General features: G+C 37.1%; 1 protein-coding gene across 1 annotated transcript in view; it reads right to left on the bottom strand.

Annotated features, from left to right (window-relative positions):
- Positions 1–22,974, bottom strand: part of Thsd7b (thrombospondin type 1 domain containing 7B) — a 932,734-nt gene that overhangs the window by 484,508 nt on the left and 425,252 nt on the right. The window contains exon 5 of the mRNA XM_077798343.1: positions 17,308–17,477. Coding sequence (XP_077654469.1) covers positions 17,308–17,477 — 170 coding nt within the window. The remainder of the gene's footprint in view (positions 1–17,307; positions 17,478–22,974) is intronic.

Raw genomic sequence — 22,974 nt, 5'->3', positions numbered from 1 at the left:
GAGTGGAATAAATTGGCATTATAGAATTATAGAGATTGAAATTATAATATAATTCAGCCCTTTGAACAAGGGACTTGGGTTACTATATCTATCAATATGTAACAATAAGTTAACCATGTACTATTTCTCTTTTCAGTGACTGCCCCATTCCAGATTCTTTATACCAAGCTCACCTCCTCACACCCAATATTACTTATGCAATATCACTCATTTGCCAGTTCTCTGCCACTGCCTCTTGTCCCTCCTTTCCCTTGCTCCTCAAGGCAAACCCCTCCCAAGCTAACTCCTTTGTTGACTTCTGAAGGACCTCTTGTTTTCCTGGCTGTGACAATCAAAAAATCTCAGATATATTCTGCCATCTGTCATCTAATGCCACATATCAAGTATACTTGAATACAAATCTCTTTTAGTTTCTTCATCTCTACTCAGAATGTTTACCTGTGTACTTGTTTGGAAACAAAATTAAAGTACTCAAAAATAGATTTATCTTAGAAGTTTGAATCCAATCACCCCATAATACAAATGGCCAAAATTCAGGTAATGAATACTTATAATGAATGATAAATGATATAAGGAAATCTCTGTGTAAAGCTGAGCTTAAAAGTATGACACAAAGTTCAAAATAAGACTCAAAAGAAAAGGAAAAAAGTTCCTTTAAGAAGTCAGACATCTGACAAGAAAAGAAGAGCAAAATGTGTTGATCTGCAACAGGACCTAAATTATACTACACAATTTCCCCCTCTAAGAAGGATAAAAGAGAAGTCAGCAACAAAGATTTAATACATGGAACTACAGAGTTCCAAAAGTAAGCTGATTGATGCATGGTATTTAGCTGCCACATCTTTTAGGCTTTGATTCCACCTGGAATGACTTGGAAATAGGATAAAAAATAATTATCTTTGTTTGTATAAAAGGTTACAGATTTTCAAGAATCTTTGACACAGAATTATCACAATAGGAGTTTTCTGCAGGGTCATAAAGAACAAAGTCATGTGGCTTATATAAGATATAAGGATCAACTAAGAAACAGAAATCCAGCAAGTCTTAGCTAAAAAGTAATTAGAATTAGCAAGTCATTAAAAGCTTTGATGCTAAAGCCACAAACTCAACACTGAGCCCTCCCACCTAAAGTGATTTTCACTGGAAACACGTTCCTCATGGGAGCTCTGTGACTCCTGGGGCTACCTTCAAAGCTGTGGAACTTGAATAGTTGCTGAATTTAGCTGAGAAGAAATTCCACAGCTTAGCTATTTACCAGAGTAAATTAATGTGGGGGGAAAATTAGTGTAAGTTAATAGAAAAGGTACATGTTTCACAGGCATTTGACTTTCAGGTCGTGGGTAATGGTGGAAAAGTGGACAAGGGTAAGAATTTTAAGGCATGGGTCTAAGGTCTGCAATGGATCCATTTTGAGAACTTACGCAGGTTTCAACTTCTGCAGGTCTCAATTTGCACATCTTAGGATAAAAGCAAGCATTAAATCGTATCAATTTTTCTAACATTCTCTATTGTATTATGAAAAATTTAACATTTTCAGGCTCAGTCTAGACTCAGAGGACAAGAATCTCAAGAAGAGCTCAGGAAGCAAAGTGTTTGTTGAGTATCATAGGGTTATTTATTTCAACAGGTGTTGATAATTCCTGCTTAAGTGATAATTAAATTTTCTCCCCCCATTCCCAATTCTTTAAACCTTAGTTAGAATTATAATTTGTCTTAACCTAAACAAATAAATGTAGGAAGATATTATTAAGTCAATAATTAGTTTATTTTAATGAAGTTATCAGATTTAGGAATGATAGTTTTTAAAGGTTGTAAGCTTTATCTAGTCAACCCTATACTAAAGGAGTCTCATCAGGTTTATAGTATATTCTAACTAATAGGGAAAGAAAATTATAGGATATAATTTGAGGGTGGTGGTTAATTATGTGTAACATTCACACTGGGTGATGTGGTATACATCTGTAGCCCCAGCTATTTGGGATACTGAGGCAGGGGGAATTCTCAAGTTCTGAGCCAGCCAGCTTGGACAACCTAGTGAGACACTATCTGACTAAAAAATGAAAATGGCTGAAGATGTAGCTCAGTGTAGTGAGCCCCTTGGTTCAATCCAAATCATTTATTCAATGAAAGAAGATTTTCCTAAGGGAAAAAGCCAGAGCAACAAAATTACTGTTAAAATCTCCAAATAAGCAAATTGCATTTTAAAGGTTGAGTCTCCCTTATCTAAATTGCTTAGAATCAGAAATGTGTAATTTCAAAGGTTTTCAGATTTGAGAATATTTGCATAGGCTTCACTGGTTTAGCATCCTTAATCTGAAACTCTGAATTCTGAAGTGTTCCTAAATCAAAAAAGGTTCTCAAAAAAATTTAGATTTCAGAGCATCTCAGATTTGGAATTAGAGATGCTCAACTTATATTTCACTTACAGCATTTTCACTTTGTAAAACATTATGAAATAAAAATTTCTAATTTCCTAAGATCCATACATTTAATTTAAATTCTTTTATGTAATTCTTTGGGGAATTTTTTTTCTGTTACCTAAGATCAATAGAAAGCAAATCAACTATAAATGTAAACCTTTAATTATCTAGAGTAGAATTTCCAGAATATCAGCTTCACGGGTCAAAAAGTTGAACAGAATCATTTTATTTTGCATCTCCAGGATTTCTGCAGCAGAATCCAAATTGTTATATATTTATCTTATATAAATACTTTATATATCTTAATAACTCTACAAACCCATTTGATTCAGGAAAATGTAATGTATTCCATAAAAGTTTATGATTCCTTTCATTGTGTATATAGTTTATCTATAATCATTGCCTTCTATGTGTTAATGCTGTAAAATAATATAACACCTCTTACATGCATGCTACATTTAATCAATCAAACATTTTGGAGGACGTGGGTATTTTATTGTTTCATATGGTAGAAATAATGGTTTCTGATTATAATTGGAAAATCAGCAGTTGACTCACTATATGTAATTATCACAGGTATAGTTTTCATGCACACAGTGTGTGCACGTGTTATTGAAAGACAAAACTCTCTGGGTCTGTCATATATATATATATATATATATATATATATATATATATATATATATATATATAGCAACACTTCTTGTGTTCACAGATATAGACGGCTTTTGTTTCAGACTACCATCTCAAAAAATGTCTGTATAACAAATGGGCTTGGAAGAGAGATAATTCAACCCTTGGGGCCAAAGGTTGGGCAGGTATGCTTCAAGCCCCAAATCCCAGGGTTCCTCTTTTGTCTCACATCACTGTGTGTACAGGCATACAGGGCTTTCATTGAATTTTACTGTTGGAACTGGGATTCAAAAAACTGGTATAAATGATGACACTTTGACATGACTTTGAGTAATAAATATCCCTTTCTCCCTGACGTAGGTACCTTTGCTTCTACCAATATATATGCAAAAGCCATAGAATAACATGTTAGCTCATCAGTAGGGTAATATCTTAGACTCTTTGAAGTTCTTGACATGTGTGAATAGTAGTTATTCACATTTGAATTTACAAATAGTCAATACAGTAGTTTTGTACAATTCCCTTAGAATCAGCTGTTTCTCAACTATCTGTGTTCTAAGAAACCCTGGGGATTCATTTTACAACTATCCATTTCAATTGCATGACCTAGCCCTGGGAAATTCTTTGAAAAGTGCAAAATTTTTTTCGTGAATTCTATTATACCTATTCTTGCATCCTTACCTTTACCACTTTTTCTGTATCAAATTGTTGCAAAAGAATGCTTCTTAAGTCATGTTCTGAAAACTTCTTTGCATTAAAATCAACTGAGATGCTGACTTGCAAATTCCTATTAGGGTACCTCCACGTTTGTTACAAATCAGTTCTGAATGCACCCCACAGCTGAAGAAATCATAGTGTCTTGTTCTCAGAGATAAAGGAGCACATGTTATATACACCTCATATCACAAGCCAGGCAATAAAATGTCCAGGCCAATTCCTGAGTCATGCTCTACTGGCTCCTAAACATTTTTAATTTTATATCTTCCCAGAGAGAACAGGTTACATAATCGCATTACAGGAAGAAACATTCCTGTTGGATCATATTATAACTCTAATTTTACAGATGAGGAAGCTGAAGGGTTTTTTTTCCATTTTAATAGAAAATTTGAAGGACATATTCTTTCCCTTTCCAGGATGCTTGTTTAATCTGGCCTTCAAAAAATAGTATTTACCTACCTAGAATACAAGATTCATCATATAATACTCATGTAATTTGTTTGGGTGTCCAAATTGACTTTGGTTGGTGATATTTAAGGTTGATTTGTTCATCCCTGTATCTTAAAAAAAATCTGGTATGGTGCCAAGCATTTAGAAAGGCTATAATAAACAGGCGAATACCTAAGAAAAAAATAATAATATCTGTGCTTTTTGAATACTTATTATTTCTTAGTCACTGTGCTATGATTGTTCTCTCCTTTAAAATGGGATCAACCTGACAACTCTATTGTGTGTATGTGTGTGTGTGTGTGTGTGTATGTATGTATGTGTGTATATATATATGCCTCCAGTTCTCCGGTTATTTTATATATATGTATATAAAATAACCGGAGAACTGGAGGCTTATAGAAGCTTTGTGACTTTCCCAACATCACAAGCTGGAAATGTCAAACCTGGCAATCCCCACTTCAAAGCCTAAGGTCTTGACCATTAAGCAAATCGGACCTCTGTACACTTATATTACACAGAAAAATCCATAAAGTCAAAGTCACAATGACTGCACTCCTGTTAGTTTAAAGAAATCCCATTTATTTCTCAAATATAAAGAAAAAGGTTTTGGATGGGCAGAATTTTGGCCACCCCAAGATGTCCAAATCTTAACCACCTGGAACCTGTGAATATCTTAGATTACTTGGTAAAGGGGCATTAAAGTTTCAGATGGAATTAAGGTTGCTAATAAAGTGACCTTTGGATGAGGATATTACCCCATCCTGGATTATCTAGGTGGATCCAACGTCATTGCTTTTTAAATGGAAAAAGAAGGCAGAAGAATTAATTGGACATAAGTTTCCTATCCTGTATAGGAACACACAACCAGGTTAACTGCATATCATATACAACCACAAGAATGGGATCTAAACTAGAATAAGTCATACTTCATATATATAAAACAAGTCAAAATACACTCTACTGTCATGTTTATCTAAAAATAACAACATCAACAAAACAAAACAAAATAACAAAAAAAAAAAAAACCATATGGGTAACCTTTAAAAGATGGGAGCAGATTCTCCCCTAGGGTCTCCAGAAAGAATGCAGCAGTGCTCCAACCTTGACTTGGGCCCAGTTAATCCCAGTTTGAACTACATTACTCCATGACTGTAAGATAATAAAGTTTTATTGTTTTAAGTCACTAAATTTGTGTTAATTCGTTATAGCTGCAATAGGAAGCCAACATAGGGGTGTAACAGAAAATGCCTGTAGAAGAGATAGCTAGCTGCCCCTCAAAGATCCATGCTTCCTTCCTAAAGAGCAGAGTCATTGGTAGAAAGGGGCTACCCTGCAAATGCCATAATTTTATTCTTTTAATGCTGAGTAATATTCCATTGTGTATATATACCACAGTTACTTTATCCATTCATCTATTGATGGGCATCTAGTTTGGTTCCACAGTTTAGCTATTGTGAATTCAGCTGATATAAACATCAGTGTGGCTGTGTCATGATTTTAAGTCCTTTGGGTATATACTGAGGAATGGGATAGCTGGGTCAAATGGTAGTTCCATTCCATGTTTTCTGAGGAATCTCCACACTGTTTTCTAAAGTGATTGCACTAATTTACAGTCCCACCAGCAATGTACAAGTGTTCCTTTCCCCCCACATTCTCTCCAACACTTATTATTGTTTGTATTCTTGATGACTGCTATTCTGACTTGGATGAGATGATTTACGTTTACATTGATTTACATTTCTGTAATTACTAAAGATGTTGAACTTTTTTTCATATATTTGTTGATCGCTTGTATATCTTCTGAGAAGTTTATGTTCAGTTCCTTAGCCCATTTATTGTTTGGGTTGCTTTTTGGTATCCTTATGACATTTGCAGGTAAATGTATGGAGTTGGATAATATTATGCTTACAAAGTAAGCCAATCCCTCAAAACTAAAGACTGAATGTTATCTATGATTAGTGGATGCTAATCTATGATAAGGGGGCCTGGGAAGAATGAAGGAACTTTGGATTGGGCAAAGGTGAGGGTAGGGAGGGGTTGTGAGGGTAGGAAAGATGGTGGAATAAGATGGACATCATTACCCAAATAACATGTATGATTGTATAAATAGTGCATCTCTATATCGTATACAACCAGAGAATTAAATGCTGTGCTCCATTTGTGTATGATGAATTGAAATGCATTCTGCTGTCATGTACAACTAAGTAGAACAAATTAAAAATAATAATAAAAAAGAAAGTGGCTACCTTGCTAGGGGCCACAGTTTCCTGCCCTGACTCTTCTGCACTGAGTTGAGTCACAATAAAGAATCTCCTCAGTGGATCACCTAAGTGTATCAGTCTTGAATCAAGAAATTTACATTCTGGTGTGTATCTTCCTGCTCTCTACTGCCTAGGTGACACAATTCTGGCCACAAAATGGAAAATCATGCACCAAAACTTTAACTAGTTTGCTCAAGGCCTCTCAGTATGAGTTGGAACAGAATGATAGAAAGAGTAAAATAAACTAAGCTGGAGAGGTAGGCAGACCAAATCATACATTGCCCTATGAGTAATGTTAAGAAGTTTGAGTTCAAGGGAAAGCACTGAAATAACTTTGCACAATAATGTTACACTTGGAAGATGCCTATGGCAGGAATGTGGAGAAGAAAAACAGTAACAACTAATACTTAGTAGTTACAATAGTGCTTATTATATAAGGTTCTGTTCTAAGTGATTGTGTGGTATGTGTTCATTTACTTCTTACAGCATTCTTATATGCCAGGGATTATCATTATGTCCATTTTACAGATGAGGAAACTAAAGGATAAAAACAGACTAACTTGTACAAAATCATACAGCTTATAAGTGATGGAGGCTTTGCACAGGTTAGCCTGTCTGCAGAGCCTTGTGCTAAGCACAAAAACCATGCCCCACTGTATTTAGGAAGGAGTAAGAACAGAAGGAGAGAAATCCGTTAGGAAACTACTATTGCAGTCCATATTAAAAAAAATTAAAAAACAGTGGTAGAAGTGGAGGGAGATGGAAATTAAATGAAGATGATAAACACATTTTATTTGTAGGTAAAATGAAAAGAACTTAATGATGAGCTGAAGGCAGATAAAGGCATCAGTGATGGTGAGAGTATTTCCTAGTCTTTTAGCTGAGTGTGTGGCAGAAAGACATCATTCCACAAATTTTTAAACCCTGGATGAACCTCTGATAGGAGCATGGCGAAGACAGGGAAGAGTCAAATGAAGGTAACACTGAATTAAAAATGCCTGTAGATCATTCAAATAGAAAGGCTGTGTGCAAGAATGATCTTGAGCCTAGAAAGCTTTGGGACAACTGGATCAAACCAGAGGTCTCTAACCCAAGTACTATCCTAGAAAAGCAAGTATTAGCTGGGTGTGGTGGTGCACACCTGTAATACTAATGTCTCAGGAGGCTGAGGCAGGAGGATCACAAGTTCAAAGCCAGCCTCAGCAATTTAGCGATGTCCCCAAGCAACTCAGCAAAACCCTCTCTCTAAATAAAATATAAAAAAGGGCTAGGAATGTGGCTTAGTGGTTAAGTGCACTAATAGAAAAGCAGGTATAAAGGGAAACAAATTCAAGTGGCCCACTGAATTACATATGGTATATTTAGAAATTGCATGAAAGTAGATTTCAAGAGTTCTCACCACAAAAACAAATATGTATGTGAGCTGATGCATACTTCAAATAGCTTGATGTTGTTATTCAACACTCATTAACATATGCATAAAAAAGAAACATGTCATACACCATAAATATATACAACTTAGTTGTCAATAAAAAAGGAAAGAAGTAAATTTTAAAAATAAAATGAGCTACAGTTATGTATCTCCTTCTAAGATGCACAAATCTTGAACTTAGAAGTATCATCACAAGTCAGCTGGTTTCCTAGCTTTCCTCTTGATGTAGAAATCCATCACTTCTAAAGTGTTCCTCAGAAAATGGCCAGAGGACAGAGTCACTTAACTAAGCTTAAGCACATGGAAATCTCAACAAATGGCTAAAATCTAATGAGAAGTTTAAATCAGAGCTTAGGGGAAAAATGTGCTAAATATGGGCTGGGGATGTGGCTCAAGCGGTAACACGCTCACCTGCCATGTGCGCGGGGTGCTGGGTTTAATCCTCAGCACCACATAAAATAAACTAAAGATGTTGTGTCCACTGAAAACTAAAAAATAAATATTAAAAAATTCTCTCTCTCTCTCAAAAAAAAAGAAAAAAGAAAAAGAAAATGTGCTAAATAGAATATTGCGAATGCTAAAGCTTTCCTGCAGAAAGGTTTGGGCAATAAGTGTCTATTTATTCCACATCCTACTTTGCCAGTGAATTCACATATTCAACAAGGCTAGAGGAACAGATTTGGAAACAATCACTTACTGTCAGAAATTCCATTGCCAAAAAGAACACCATTACCTCTTGGCTCCATGTTCAAGAAAAATCCAGGCCAGCTAGGAAAATGAAGCTGAGTGAGACATTCAACTAAAGATTGTAAATGTAGTCTCAGCACGTTTACCCAAATGTAGTTTTCTGTCCTACAAAAGAGAACCTAACTGTTCTCTCCCCCTACCCTATGTGGTACCGAGTATTGATCTCTGGGCCTTGCACATGCTTGGAAAATGCTTTGCCACTGAGCATCATCCCTAGCTCCCTGAACAGTTCATTAATGGAGTGCAGGTGTATGTGAACAATGGAATGAAGAGGAAACTGTCTTAAATTAAAAAGTGAATGCCTAAAATTGAATGGTAAGACTGTGGGCAGAAGAATATATTCATTTATTCAGGAAATATCTACTGAGTTTTTATCTACCTTTTGCCAAGCAATGTGCTAACTGCTGTGAAGTCTACCACAATTACTAAAATTGTTCTCGCTCTCAAGATTTCTACAAGGTGAAAGAAGGAGAGAGGGGAAGAATTGGTAATACTGGAATATGAGGAAGAAGTAATATATAAAATAAGAATAAAAAATGAAGTTAAGGAATAGAAAAGAGAAGTGAGATAGAGGAAGAGAAGAAAGACTTACTATTTACAGCTTCCACACTCCTTTGGGCTCATATTATGTACCATTTATTGTAATAAACCATACAAAACAGTCTCTCTCATTCTTTCCTTTGATAAACATTCATCATGTTTTGCTGTAGCCAAAGTCCTTTAGAAAGCAGAGCTTACAATGAGACCCTGGTGATAATACTTTATTTGGGAAGCACAAGGCCAAGCGGAAGTGGCTGTGAGGAAATAGCAGGAACAGAACAGAAAATACGAGACTGAGTGCATGATGTGTTACAGTGCTATCATTTCACATCAAACCACCACCAAGTTATATAACAAGTTCATGGTAGATCTGGGTTTGGGGCAAGAAAGTATGTTCCTGTAAAAAGTACAAGAAGAAATCCATATCAGAATAATGTACAGATACACTGGGAGTATTGGGGCTTCCCCTGGATCTTGTTTCTTACTGGCCCAGGCTCACTCCACTGGGAGCCACATTACCTACACTTCTAAGTTGTATCTTCCAGACTGGAACATCCAGCACCTTGGCTGCTTCTCAGGAGGCCAGGTCCCAGACACCACCATGTGCTGGTGGTGTATCCAAGTAAGAAAGTGAATAGGTATTCTTATGTTTGTAGATCATCAACCAGAAAAAAAAAATGTGGGGCTGGGGTGTAGTTCAGAGGAAGAGCAGCTGCCTAGCATGTGGGAGGCAATGGGTTCGATCCTCAGCACCACATAAATATAAAATAAAGACATAGTGTCCACCTATAACTAAAAAATAAATATTAAAAAATTGGTGAATGGAATACTATGAGGTACACAAAACTTGGATTCGATAAAAACATCACTACTTTCCAGATTCTGTGTCAGGTATGGTGTGGAATATAGACAATAACATAGAGGTGGCCCTTGATCTCATAAACCTGCACAGCATCCTGGTAAACAGTATACACAGTGACAATGAGTGAGATAAAGAGCTATGACAGTGGAAGAGCAGAGATAATCTATGTCATCTCACAGAGTTCCCACAAGAAAAGACTTCTAAGAAGAAAAGCTTAGCAAGGTAATAAGCCTGAGCCAGGGAGTGAGTTTGCAAGGGTGGAGTGAACAATGCACATCTCAGGATAATGGGCAGTGGACAGAGAGCAACTGGCTACAAAGACCTAGAGCACTAGAAAGGTTCAGCATCAGAGTTAAGGTGATAGACAAGAATGGAGAAGGTAATAGTTCAGGTCCTACCTTCCCATCACCATAAAGCTTAAAGTCACAGTTCACCAATCCACCTATGGAGCCTAAATCACAGCCCCTGCCTTCACCTACCTTATATTTATGTCCAGTTTGAATATGAGTTTCCTTCTAAATGTGCACTATGATATTCCACCTTTGTGTCTTCCTGTACATGCTTCACTTCTCCCAGGATTCTCTCCCCTTCACATGAACTCCTATCTAAACCAGGCCCTTTCTTTAAGGCCCAGGTAAAAACTTTCTTCTCCTCAAACGTAACCTATGTCTTTCTGACCTCCACTGGCTTAAACTCTCCTTCCCTCAAATTCTTTTTTTTTCCCTTCAAGGAACTTATGTCTGTAGTTACTGGTTTAACTGTCTCATCACCCCTCCTAGGCTACTCAAGAAATCAAAAGCAACACTGACAGAAATAAACAACATTAGACCATTAATCGGTTTTCTCAGGAAAACAACAGAGGAATATATTTACTTCTGCAAATTATTTCAAAATGTTGTCATGGGCCATTTTCCACAAACCATTTCCATAACTTCATGCTCCTCATATCTTCTCTTTTATCTCATTCCATTCTAGGAGTTCTAGACAACCTGGTCTTGGCATGAAATGCTGATATCCAGATAGCAGATCATGTTTATTTGCTTAAGAGTAAAGCAATTCCTTTCTTAGCACTACCCGAAAGCAAGAGGAATTCAACAAAACTCAACATACTATTCTCTCATCTTGAGATTTTCATTTGCTTTTTACATGATGGGCACTGGCACTTGGCGATACAAACAAGAAGGAAACCAATCATGACCTTCAAAGGCCCTGATGGCATAATGGGTAACAAAGACAATAATATTAATGGTTAGAAACCAGGCAGAAACTATTACTGCAGAAGTATGGACTTAGTGCTGCAAGATTAGGAAAGCTGAAATATCAGTACAAAACCACGGGGAAAATCCAAACTCATATCTAGTTTTAGGTCCTTGACAACCTCCTCCATGATACCACATGCTTTGATTTCCATAACACACAGTTTTGAAATATTAACTTAGCTGTGTTAATTATGAAGACATACATAACACCTTGTGCAAAGGAGAACATCTGTTTTTCCTCTTTAGAAAATCAAATTAAGCAGGATCCACGTGTCATCAAAGAAGGCTCTTTTTCCACAAACCATTTATGTTTTCAAGAAATAACCTCTACTCAGCATAAGACAGTCGCTCAAATACCGTGCCTCTGTCATCTGTACAGGGAAACTCTCTCCTGCTCTCATTTAAATCATGTAAATTACACCTTGAGTTAAATAAATTAGGAAAATTTAATGTCAAGAACTACCTGATAATTTAATGAATGCTTACAGCGGTAATTCTACAATATTTTTTCTAAGCAAAGGAAGTCAATAAACATTTTTATATTACACTAATATAATTTTATTATACTTGATTTAAAAAAATCACTAAGTTTAAATACAAAAGCAATCAAACAGAAACAATAGAAACCAATTTTAATTTAGATTCCTGGTGACCTAGTTGCCTCTAAATATTTAATGCTCCTTTTCTCCCCTAAACTTTTCTTGGTTTTTACTCTTTTTCAGAGAATATTTAAACAATATTCATCTATATATATGCATCTATGTATATCTTACATTGCTTGTGTTTGCCTTTGAAATAGAGTAGGGCTTAAACAATGGAATACACATTATTGCTTACACCAGATGTTCTATTTCTCTCATTTACAGAAAACTTAGGCAATAAGTTCTCCCACAGTCATTCGTGGAAGGGTGACATTGTAAGTGTTCTTCTCAAAAAGAAGGAGATGGAATCAATCCTATAAATCTTGAGCATCTGTGCAGCTAGGATCCTATATCGATAACCAAATTTCAAAGCCCTAAATTTAATCCTATATAGTTTGTAGGTTTAAGATATAAGTTGAGAGATAACATAGCCCAATGGAAAAGTCCTAGAAGTTATCCTTTTCCCTCCTCCTCCCTCATTTCTTCCTCCTTTCCTCCTCCCTTCTTTTTATTAAGGACAAGGAACAACCACCTGGCTTCAAATGCCTCCCCTACTTCCATCACTATCTGTTTCATTATGAGAAAAGATGGAGAGAGAGGAAGAGGAAGAGGGGGATAAAGAGAAAGGGAAAGGGAGAGGGAGAGGGAGAGGCAGGAGAGAGAGAGGAAGAAGGGGGGCATTGTGGAGAGAAGCCTCTTGATAATTACCTTCTAGTTCCCTTTGCTGACTTTTGCTACATCCATGATCCCTATAATTGAGGATGTTTCCAAGGAGGAATGCTGCTAGCCAAGAGCCTTATCTCTCTTGGCCTCATGTGAATTGTCATCAAGTATCCTGCTGTTAATTAGCAAAGGTTATTTCATTCCCTTATCTCTGCTTTTCTGCTAGCAGAAAGTGAGAGAAAATGCTACCACTCCCTTTAAACAGTCTCATTTCTCCTCTCAGGTTGACAGGAAGAAAAGTCCTCAGCTCACCACTTTCCTGACACCTTATTCTCACACCCAAAGGATATTATTGACTTTAGAATCAATTTCTAAAGACAGGTATAGGACATTACCAGTCTCTCAAATGATGATGGAATATCTTTTCCAATGGCCCCTTAAGCAATCCATTCATCTGTTCAAACTGTAAATTACTTTATTTCATACCTCAAAATATTACTGGATCATCAGATAAGTTTTCAAATAGGACATGACTACTCATGAGAATAATCTTACTGGCAGTTTTACATACTTAATATATAGATAAGCATAAGAAATTTCTTTCCTGATTTAAAGTCTGAGGTGGGTGGGGGTAAAGGCTGTAATAGGCACCCACACTCTCAAAAAAATGAATTATTACCTTGTGAATAGCACAGGCAGCCTTGTTTTCCAGTGCTCTCGTGGCTTCCTTCTTTTCTGAGTTCTCCTCACACCAGTGGGCATGCCCCACTGAACGCAGGCATCTCCAGTCCTATCCATATGCTCTCTCACACACACACACACAAACATTTTTTTTTATTGATCCTCCAAACTTTCTGGAATCACTGCCCCCTCTTTGAAACATTATCTCTAGGCATCATGAAATGGTTTTAGCCATATGATATATGCAGTGATCACAAGACTTAAGACACAATAGCATAATTATCAGGAAAATTGTTTTTCCAATTCTAGTAAATTATAGAAGGGTGCCTTTATAGAAGCAGTGCATGGCACACAGCATAAAACATAGTACGTGACATTGGTACGTGACAAATTGTTTGGGGGACGGATTAAAAAAAATGATTATCATCTATTTTAACTTACCAAATCACCATAGTGCCTACACTGGAATGAATTATGAATAGTACAAACACTTAAGTGGCTGATAAAACTTCCTTCCAAGTCAGAATTCAAACCTAAAATACGATGTCTTCCTACAACACCTAGCATTCCAGGACATGTCCCTTATCTGCTCGTGTTCTCCCTTCACACCAACTCTGGGCCAAGCCTGATGAAGACAGCCCTAGTGGGGTAGAGGAGGTGACCAGTTAATTTAACAAACAGTTCAAAGCTGCTCCTTAAGAGTCTCACTCCTAAAATAGCTATGTTTATTTGATGCCAAATAATGAATGTGAAATATATATATGTGTGTGTATCTGATATATATAAACATAAACATTTTATTTACACAAACACACACATATTTCCATATTTGTTGATATTCCAGGCTCTGGGAAACATTGTTATAAATAGAATAAATTTGCCCTAGTCTTTATTAGATTTTTGAAGATATGTCTCACACGTTACCTTCTGAGAATGATTCTTGAATGCAGACTGAGTGGCTTTAATTTTATTCAAGAAAAGAGCAACAAGAAAGTGGTCTTACCATATCCAAGATTCTAGATTTATAGGTAAGCATCCACTTTTGCAGATGCCTCTAAGTTATAAAACAACAACTGGTAAACAAAATCATAAGTATTTCTCATTTCATTCTCAATGGTATTGGCTTTTCTTATACTACTGGTAATACTTCTCTTATGGGTTGTTACAGGATTATTTGGGTTGCGTTTAAAATAGCACATGAACCCTGAACGACAGTTTCAGGTAAATATTTCAAAAAGTATCAAAACATTGCTCTGCAAACACACTAAAGGGGACAGGCAACCCCCAAAGTAAGTCATTGATGAACCACATCAACATCATGACTCATCCTCAGGATCTAGGCTAGTTTATGAAATTTGAAACAGTTGGGAATCAGCATTCTTTTTCATTCTGGCATCTGGAATTTTATTACATTCTAATGCATGAGAGATCCATGAAAATAGAGTTTTGACTTTTCTTCCCCAAACTGTGGATTCCTCTAAGGTCAGGGTCTTGGAATGCATAGTAGCTAACCTACAGTGGATGGGCGAATGTTATAAGGAAAGAAAGATAAGCAATTACACTCCAGGGAGTCAACAGAGAGAATAACTGAGTCTAAGGGAAAATTAACCTTGTGGTGAAGTCATCTATGACTAAGAAACGACTTTCTGAAATCAGTGCTACAAAAATGCCTTCTTCCTCCATAATTTAAAATAATAATAGTTTTTAAAAGTTGATCACAGAAACTGAAATGCAAAACATGGCATCAATTTTGACCTTTATTACATTAGCAGAAGGGGTCAGAAAATTAAAATGCTGCCTATTTCATTTCTCAAACCCTCAGCTGGCCTCTTACAGCAGGAACTCAATCGTTCTCTTGATTTTATCTTGGGCCAAGAAGAAATTCCATGTTGCCAGGTTTGTCATGAAACAATCTAGAAATGATAACAGTAAGAAAGGAAAGCATTCAAAAGAAAGGAATGGCTGGGCACAATAGAGAACCCTGTCATTTCAACCACTTAGGAGGCTGAGGCAGGAGGATGGCAAATTTGAGGTCATTTGGGGCAACTAAGTGAGGCTTAGTTAATTGATGTAATAGTCAGTCGAATAACCCTCAGTTTTACTTGCACAAAAGAGCAAAATAAACACTTTAATAACAAACTTTAATAACAACTACAAAGTTGAGTAGTAAGCTCTAGCATGAGTTTAATGTGACCATGCCAATATGGTTTTACTCACTGCATTCAACGCTGTTCAGGAGTTCATGGTCATGATACACAGTGATGCGTTTACATCTTGGCTTCTCATTAGACCTCCTCTTCCTGAGAACTGGGCTATCAGACTGAGAGATTTGAAGTACTTTGTTTCCATGTTAACCCTGGTACTAATTTTGAAGTATGCATTAGGCTAAGATATTTTCCTCTTTTTTGGATGCCTGAAGCAGGTAGGCTGCTAAACCTGTAAGTAACCCCTGTTCTTTATTTGTCCCCCACCATGCAGCACCTAATTTCCAAATCTAAGATACCACCTTTCTACTTTCTTCCTAATTGCAATCTTTCTGCCCAGTATGTTTCAATTAAGAGAGTTGGAAATACTAAGGTAAAAGAAACTTAGAAACTTAGGTGATCCATAAGAAACTTTCAGAAGATGCAAATTTCAATGCATGACTCAACACTGAACCTGAAAATAGATAGGTAGGCTATAAAAAAATCAATTCTACATTAAAAAAAAATTATGTGTCCCTCCTAGAAGATTCTAGAACTGTAGATTGTAATAAAAGGGAAGAAGAGAGGAGATGGGATGCAAAGACCACCAAAGTTTGACAAAATAACCTGCAGTATTTTATCTAAATTCTGCTTCTCCAAATTCAGAGAAGTAAGCAAAGTCATGTTTTGTACTGAAATAGAAAGTAAGTCATCACTTTCCAAAAGTGAATTTAGAGAAGAAAGAAAATACAGCTACTATTATTTATAACGCTGGCCCCACAAGTGCAGATCTGTAAATTTAATTATTAAAGCAAAATGCTAAGGAGTCTATAAAAATTGTGATACAAGGTGATCATCTATTTCTACAACTCTGAGAGTCCATACCACAAAAGCATCTAGCATAAAAAGGTACACAAGAGAAGGAATGCATCCACTTATTAGAGAAAACATTTAGGCCTTTGATTCTTTGGGATTGTCTTACTTCACTTGACATGATATTCTCCAACTCCAAATAAATAAATAAATTAAATAAAAGGCATGCTTTACCACACCAAGAAAGCTTTCACCGTCCATCCTAAATAAAGTCCATAGCGTAAGGGTGTACTCATGCTCGGCAAGTCCAAGGAAACGTCTTACCTTTACCAATTCTGTATAGGCCCTGCCCATGTTCTCCAACATGGCTGGAAGAGGCCACACATTTTTCTAGGATAGAAGTATTGCTGTCCGTGCTTGGCTTTTTAATCCATTGACCTGCCTAAATTGAAGCAGGTTTCCCGGACTCTACATGCTATCACTCACCTAAACTTTGCAACAAAGGGACTAGTGCTGAGGTTGTATTTGTCTAAGAAAGAGTTTTATATGGAGAAAGCTACTGCTCCACTTCCCCTTCTTTTGCTTTACAAACAACTTTTTTATAAAAAGTGGCTCTTTGACACTTGAAAGGGATATGCCTGTAGAAATTTACACACTCACAAAATTAAAAAAAAATACTCTGAGGAGAAAAACAAATGCTATTCATTCATTACCAATAGTCTCACTTGAGCACACCCACCTCTTAGCATGTCGAATCCATTTACACTACACACCTTTGGTACTTTTGCTCTCTTAAATTTCACAACAAACCTTTGGTGCGAGATGTTATTATTACTATTGTTTAACTATTCCCCAACTGAGGGTAGTTTGCAAATGGTCAACAAAACAAATATTAAGTTTTTGAATGCTAAGGGTCCATTTATCAAGAAGGTAAGTAGGAGATGGTGTTGGAGTTGATTTCCCTTCCAACCAGCAGCACCATCTATCCAGGAATTGGCTGCCTACCTTCCTTGGCCCTCTGTGCAGTGGCTGCTGGTGTGCTCTGGGCACAGTACACCTCACGGGTCTGGATCCCACCGCCGCAAACAGGTCCTGTCACATGCCAATGGGGGTCCTGCTGCTCCAGGAGGGGGGAGACTTGGCATTCTTTCCACTCAGAGGTTCTCCAGGAATACCTGTTTTGTTTGATTTATTTAAAAGAAGAAGAGGCAATAAGGAAAATATACAGTTCTAAATAAAACAAGTCATGACATCAAGTATATATGAAAGTCTCTCTAGGGCCAAGTCTTGATGGATAAAGAAGTCTACTGGCATTGAATGACTAATCCCTAGTAGTCCCAAGAAAACCACAGCAGTCCATCATTGTAATAGCACAGGATGATAACCTGAAGAGGGAAACTAATATGGCTAACCATTGGGTATGTCTCAGCTCCAAAAAATGAAAAAGAGTGAAGAATTAGAGGAAGGAACTGGAAACCCTTCACAGCCTTCCAGATGACAGTGTGTGAAAGTTAGCCTTTCTTTTTTAATTAGCAGGGTAGTGTATGGATGTAGGAAGTTTGTGAATATGTTATTTCAAATAGGCAGAGATGATCTTCTACATTTCAGTCTTTTTGAAGTAGGAAAATTTTTGTATCCATTGAATTGACTCCCTGCTATAAAGGAGTATATGTGAAAATGAGTTAAAACAGTGTATTTAACTGATGAATACTCACTTATATATGCAGGCATATATAAGTGAGTATTATATATGACTCAGGAATATATCTTCCTGGTTTATAATTGGTTAGAAAACTCTCTCTCTCTCTCTCTCACACACACACACACACACACACACACACACACATACACACACACACAAATAAGGCAGAAACCCACAATGTAGTTTGTATACAACATACAGGAAACAGAACTATCACACTTTGTATTCATACCTGCATGATTACTTCAGAAATAATTTTCTTTTGTGGGTTATTATAGCATTCCTCAAGTCCAAAGCATGAATATAATCCTACAGCCTTCACATAAACACCAACAGACTAAAAAATTAAAAAAAATTTTAAAAAAGGCCAACAGCCCAACTACTGAAATAGTAACGAAAACTTAAGAACAGTTTCCTACCTTCTGTCCTAGTTCAGAAGTAAAGAAAACTTTCTTGGGTTTATGATTGTTTAAAATAAAAATTAAAAAAAAAAAAACCATGTCACCAAGACCCTGACTTTACAGAAACCAGATTAAAATTGAAATCAAGTAATAGCTATCAAAATAAGGAAGCAAATCCCTAAGAAACCTAATAGTGACCAAACCCCTTGCAATTAATACATCATTCTAAAAAGCTTGAAAGCTGATAACCATTCATCTTGTAAAAAGCTCATTGTAGAAAAAAATGGATTTAGATAATCATTTGGGGCTTGTTGTAACACAATTTTTCTCCCTCAATCTCATATGGCTTTTCCAGGCTTCAAAATTTATCCATGGGTACATGAAGAGTTTGGAGGGTGGAGTTCAGGTCCTACTCCGGCCAGGTGAGTAGGTACAGCAGTATGTTTCTAATTCCTAGGATTAAGAGAGGACCAGTTCTCTCCAGAGACAGCCCTTCTTCAGAGGAGAGCTCCAAAGCCCGCCCTTCTCACAGAATTCTCATCCTAACTGCATGGTCACCAAAGTGGAGGACTCGTTCCTCTTGTTTCTGAGTCTCAGGACACAGGCAGCTCTGTAAATGCAATCAGACTGGGGTCTGTACTGCTGGATGGTTACTAAGTTCTCGAACCCTCCCCTTCAAGGACTTCCCTGAAGAACTCTCTGGTAAAAGCCAGAGGAGTCAGATACAGCAGGTGACTTCAGGGCTGCTATGGTACAAGCAATGAGAAAGACCTGTAAACTGGGGCCATGTGGTATAGATGACAAGCATGCTTTAGTGTCAAATTGACCTGGTCTGGATGTGAGCTTTGCTAATTTGACTTTTTCTGAACCTCTGTTTTCCCATTTATAAAATCTTAAAAATAATACCAAACTTTGACCCTGATTATAAATTCACTAAATATCAATTCCCTTTCTTATATCCTTCTACATGTACTATTTGCCCCTTGCTGCCTCAGAAGACAGACAGACACACACACATATAGACACACACACTCTTAACATTTGATTTATGAAAATTTCCTCAGATGCCCTAATATTAGGGATCCAGGATTACCACAGTATACATTATGATGACCAAAGTTCACCAGAGCATTAAAAAAAACAAAGTTTTATAATTATAGCAAGTCAGGGTAATTTGTTTGCCTGTTTGAAATGAATAGGCCATACTATATAAATTGCTTTCTCAATTAATTTATCATGACCTTATAAAAATTAGCAATGGAGGGATTTGGGAAATCATTAGAGAGAAAAATGAAAAGGAAAGTTTAATGACTATGGTTTTATATAAAGTAACGAAAACTCTTTATCAGTAGTTCATTAACCAAAAGTACCCAACTTTCATTCACCAGCAATTGGCAAAATCTCTAAAGAAATTTAGGACATTTATCACCATCACTATTGTTTACTACCTCAGAGAAAATGCCAACCCAGCAAGAAGCCGAGGGGGAAAAAAAAAGCACCCAGTCAGAAACTTCTATGCTCCTTTTTGAATGTGGATCATTTCATAGCCCTTGCTCATCCTCTTTTACTTTATGTTTTTCAAAGGCTCTATCTATGTTTAGTTACAAATCACCCGGCAGCCATAAAAACTGAGCACCCTGAACGCCACCAACCTGAGAAAGTGTCTCAGGATCTGACAGAATAAGAAATCAAAGGAGTCCGTTCAGCTAAACGTTACTCCCCTTCTCCTTTAGAAGCTGTTACAATGACAGTCCTCTGGCCTCCGGAAAACTTGGCTTCTTGATGCCCGGGACACTCGCTTTAATGACTAAGCCTGTGTCAAAGACCAGGCCACTCTGATGCCTTCCAACACGTCCTCATTTTGTCCTCCTGCTTAGGAGGGAAACATGGAGAGCCTCAAAGACCAGAGTCCCACCTCTAAGTAGTGAGAAGCACTTTGAAGTTGGCTGTGTGAATGCCTCAAGTTGAGCAGATGAACATGGAATAAAGAAATGAATCAATCTTTGTGGCCCCCTACCCTTGCAAGTGTGCAGGATCAATTGCTTTTTACAAAGGGTCTGTCTGAATAAAATAAACATGGCATTTATTTATTTGGCTACTAGGGTATCATAACAGATCCTTCAAGTAATAAAAATAACAGCCAACATTTTCGGACTGCTTATTCTATTCCAGGGACTGCACCAATGAGTTTAGGTGCATTGCTTCATTTAATCTCCTAACAACCCATGATAAAAATATCACTTCCTCTTTTACAGATAAAATAACTGGTATAAAGAGTAGGTAACTCTTCCAAGGTCGTAAAAGTAAAGGGAAGAATGGGGTTCAAAGTCAGGTGGATCTGATTCTAAAGCATATCTTCTTAATGAAATGGCATTCTGGTGAATAAAACAGTGAATGGACAACCCATGAAGTCCAATCAGGGCTTCAGGAAACAATAGAGAGCCACTTGTTTCACTATGACATGAACAAAAAATATTGGTATGACTTGGATAAAGTGCACCATTGACTTGACTGAAAAACAGTGTATGTTTGTGTTTGTGTGTGTGTGTGTGTGTGTGTGTGTGTGTGTACCATCTGTTGGTGATAATGATATTGTGACAACTGCCAATATCACATAATATTTCATACTGCTAAAATATTTTTCTACCACTCTCACACACAAACAGTATTTAAGAATATTTCATGGCCATACATGTTATGGTTATAGCACTATGGTAATACAGACCCACTAATTTTAGCATTTTTAGGAGACAATTGTAAGTTAGAAATAAAACCAAAGGTAAGTCAAATAAAGGAATCTCTAATTATAAAAATTCAAATTCCCACTAATAATAAAAATTCAAACACACATGTCATAATTTCTAAAGGTGAATGCCCCTTTAAAGCACTGAAATCAAACACAAACACTGCATACAGCCCCCCAATCATTCAGAGTGTTAGGTGATCCTGAGGTCCATTCGGTGGGACTGACTTCCATGTCCCTACTGTCAGTGAGAAGCATACCCACTGTCAGCCACTCTGAAACCCCAAACCTCCAAGAAGGGGAATGCTAACAACTGAAATTCTGAATCTGCAGAGAAGACAACTGCTATAGTGACATTTCAGTTAAGATAAAGATATGTTAAGAGACTGAAGCCAGAAAGGAGTTAAGAAGCAGGCGGCTTTACAAAAAGAAACAGTCCGTCCCATATAGCAAATGAATCACTCACTCATCCTTTCCTTCAACAAGGAATTCTTGAGCTCCAACTATGCCATGAGGATGATTTCAAGCAGTAGGGATGGATGACCGTCTGCATGACAAAGTCCCTGACCTTGGAGGACTGTCTTCCAGTGGGATAGTCAGGCAAAAATGCAACAATACATAACATAGCATCAGATAACCTGCAGAGGGGAGACATGGTCCGGGAAAATCCTCAGAGTCCTGAATAAAATGAGCACAAGACTAGGTGGACAGGAAGTGTTCTAGGCAGAGAGAGGAGTGTGTTCCAATGTCCAGGAGGGAGAGTGCTTGGCATGCCCTAGGGACAGCACAAAGCCAGTGTGGCTGAGGCAAGGGTATCAGGGTCCAGGAGCAAAGACAGGAACATGAGGACGAGTCAAGAGTCAGGCCATATACAGAACCTTGCATGTCCAAGTAAGGATTGTATTTTTCAAACACAATGGGAAATCATGTGATGGTTTGAGGAAAATGTTGACATGGTGTTGCAATTTAACCTTTCAAAGCACCATCCTGACTACTGGGTGGAGAATGGGGAAGTGAAGCCAGAGAATTATGGAGGCCTCTGGAAGTCTAGAGATTATGGCAGCTTCAGCTGTAGCAATAAGAGTGAGCATGGTGGGCAGGGATTAGATCTTGGATATATTTTAAAGGAGGAATCAATCTTTTAACAGATTAGAAATGGGATTGGAGAGAAAGAAAGAAGTGATGAATGACTTTAATGGTTGTTTCCCCCCCCACACACACACACATATTAGCAGTGTGATTTCTTGGCACTGAGTACTTAAGTCACACAGTCCAGTGAAGGGAACTAAATCCCCAATATCAGAACAATCATATATTATAACTTTTCTCCTGGTACCTGAAACTCATTACCCAACTTCTTCATATTTCTTCTTATTTTAAGTGTACTCTTAGGAAATAGTCAATAAATGTATCCACCACGAGGTAGAAACAGTTAAGATTTAATATGCTATCATTCTCAGGAGATATATATGTAGCTTAAAAAAAGAAACAGAGATTAACTCAAAGAAAGAGATATTCTAACTGTGGAAATATATATCCTCATCAAGAGATACAGGAAACAAATTTTGGATTAAGAAAGCCTACTCAAGATTTTGGAATTAAATAACTTAGATTTTCAGCTTGGCTTCCTGGGAGTCATGCTGTGTGATCCAGAGAGTCATAATTAAACTAGTCCCTAAATTGAGAGGGGGAAGGGAGACAGAAGTAAAGAATTCATTGCTGAGAAGCAATAAGTAGAGCTAGCTTAAATTATCAAAGTCTAAATTAGGAAAGTTGGCACATTCAGTGACTATTCTTAAAAGGCCTTCATCCTATTAATGTGACAG

Source organism: Urocitellus parryii, chromosome 1, assembly GCF_045843805.1.
Source record: "Urocitellus parryii isolate mUroPar1 chromosome 1, mUroPar1.hap1, whole genome shotgun sequence".
NCBI lineage: Eukaryota > Metazoa > Chordata > Mammalia > Rodentia > Sciuridae > Urocitellus > Urocitellus parryii.
The sequence above is the reverse complement of the archived record's forward strand: the minus strand, read 5'-3'. Positions and strand labels throughout refer to the sequence as shown.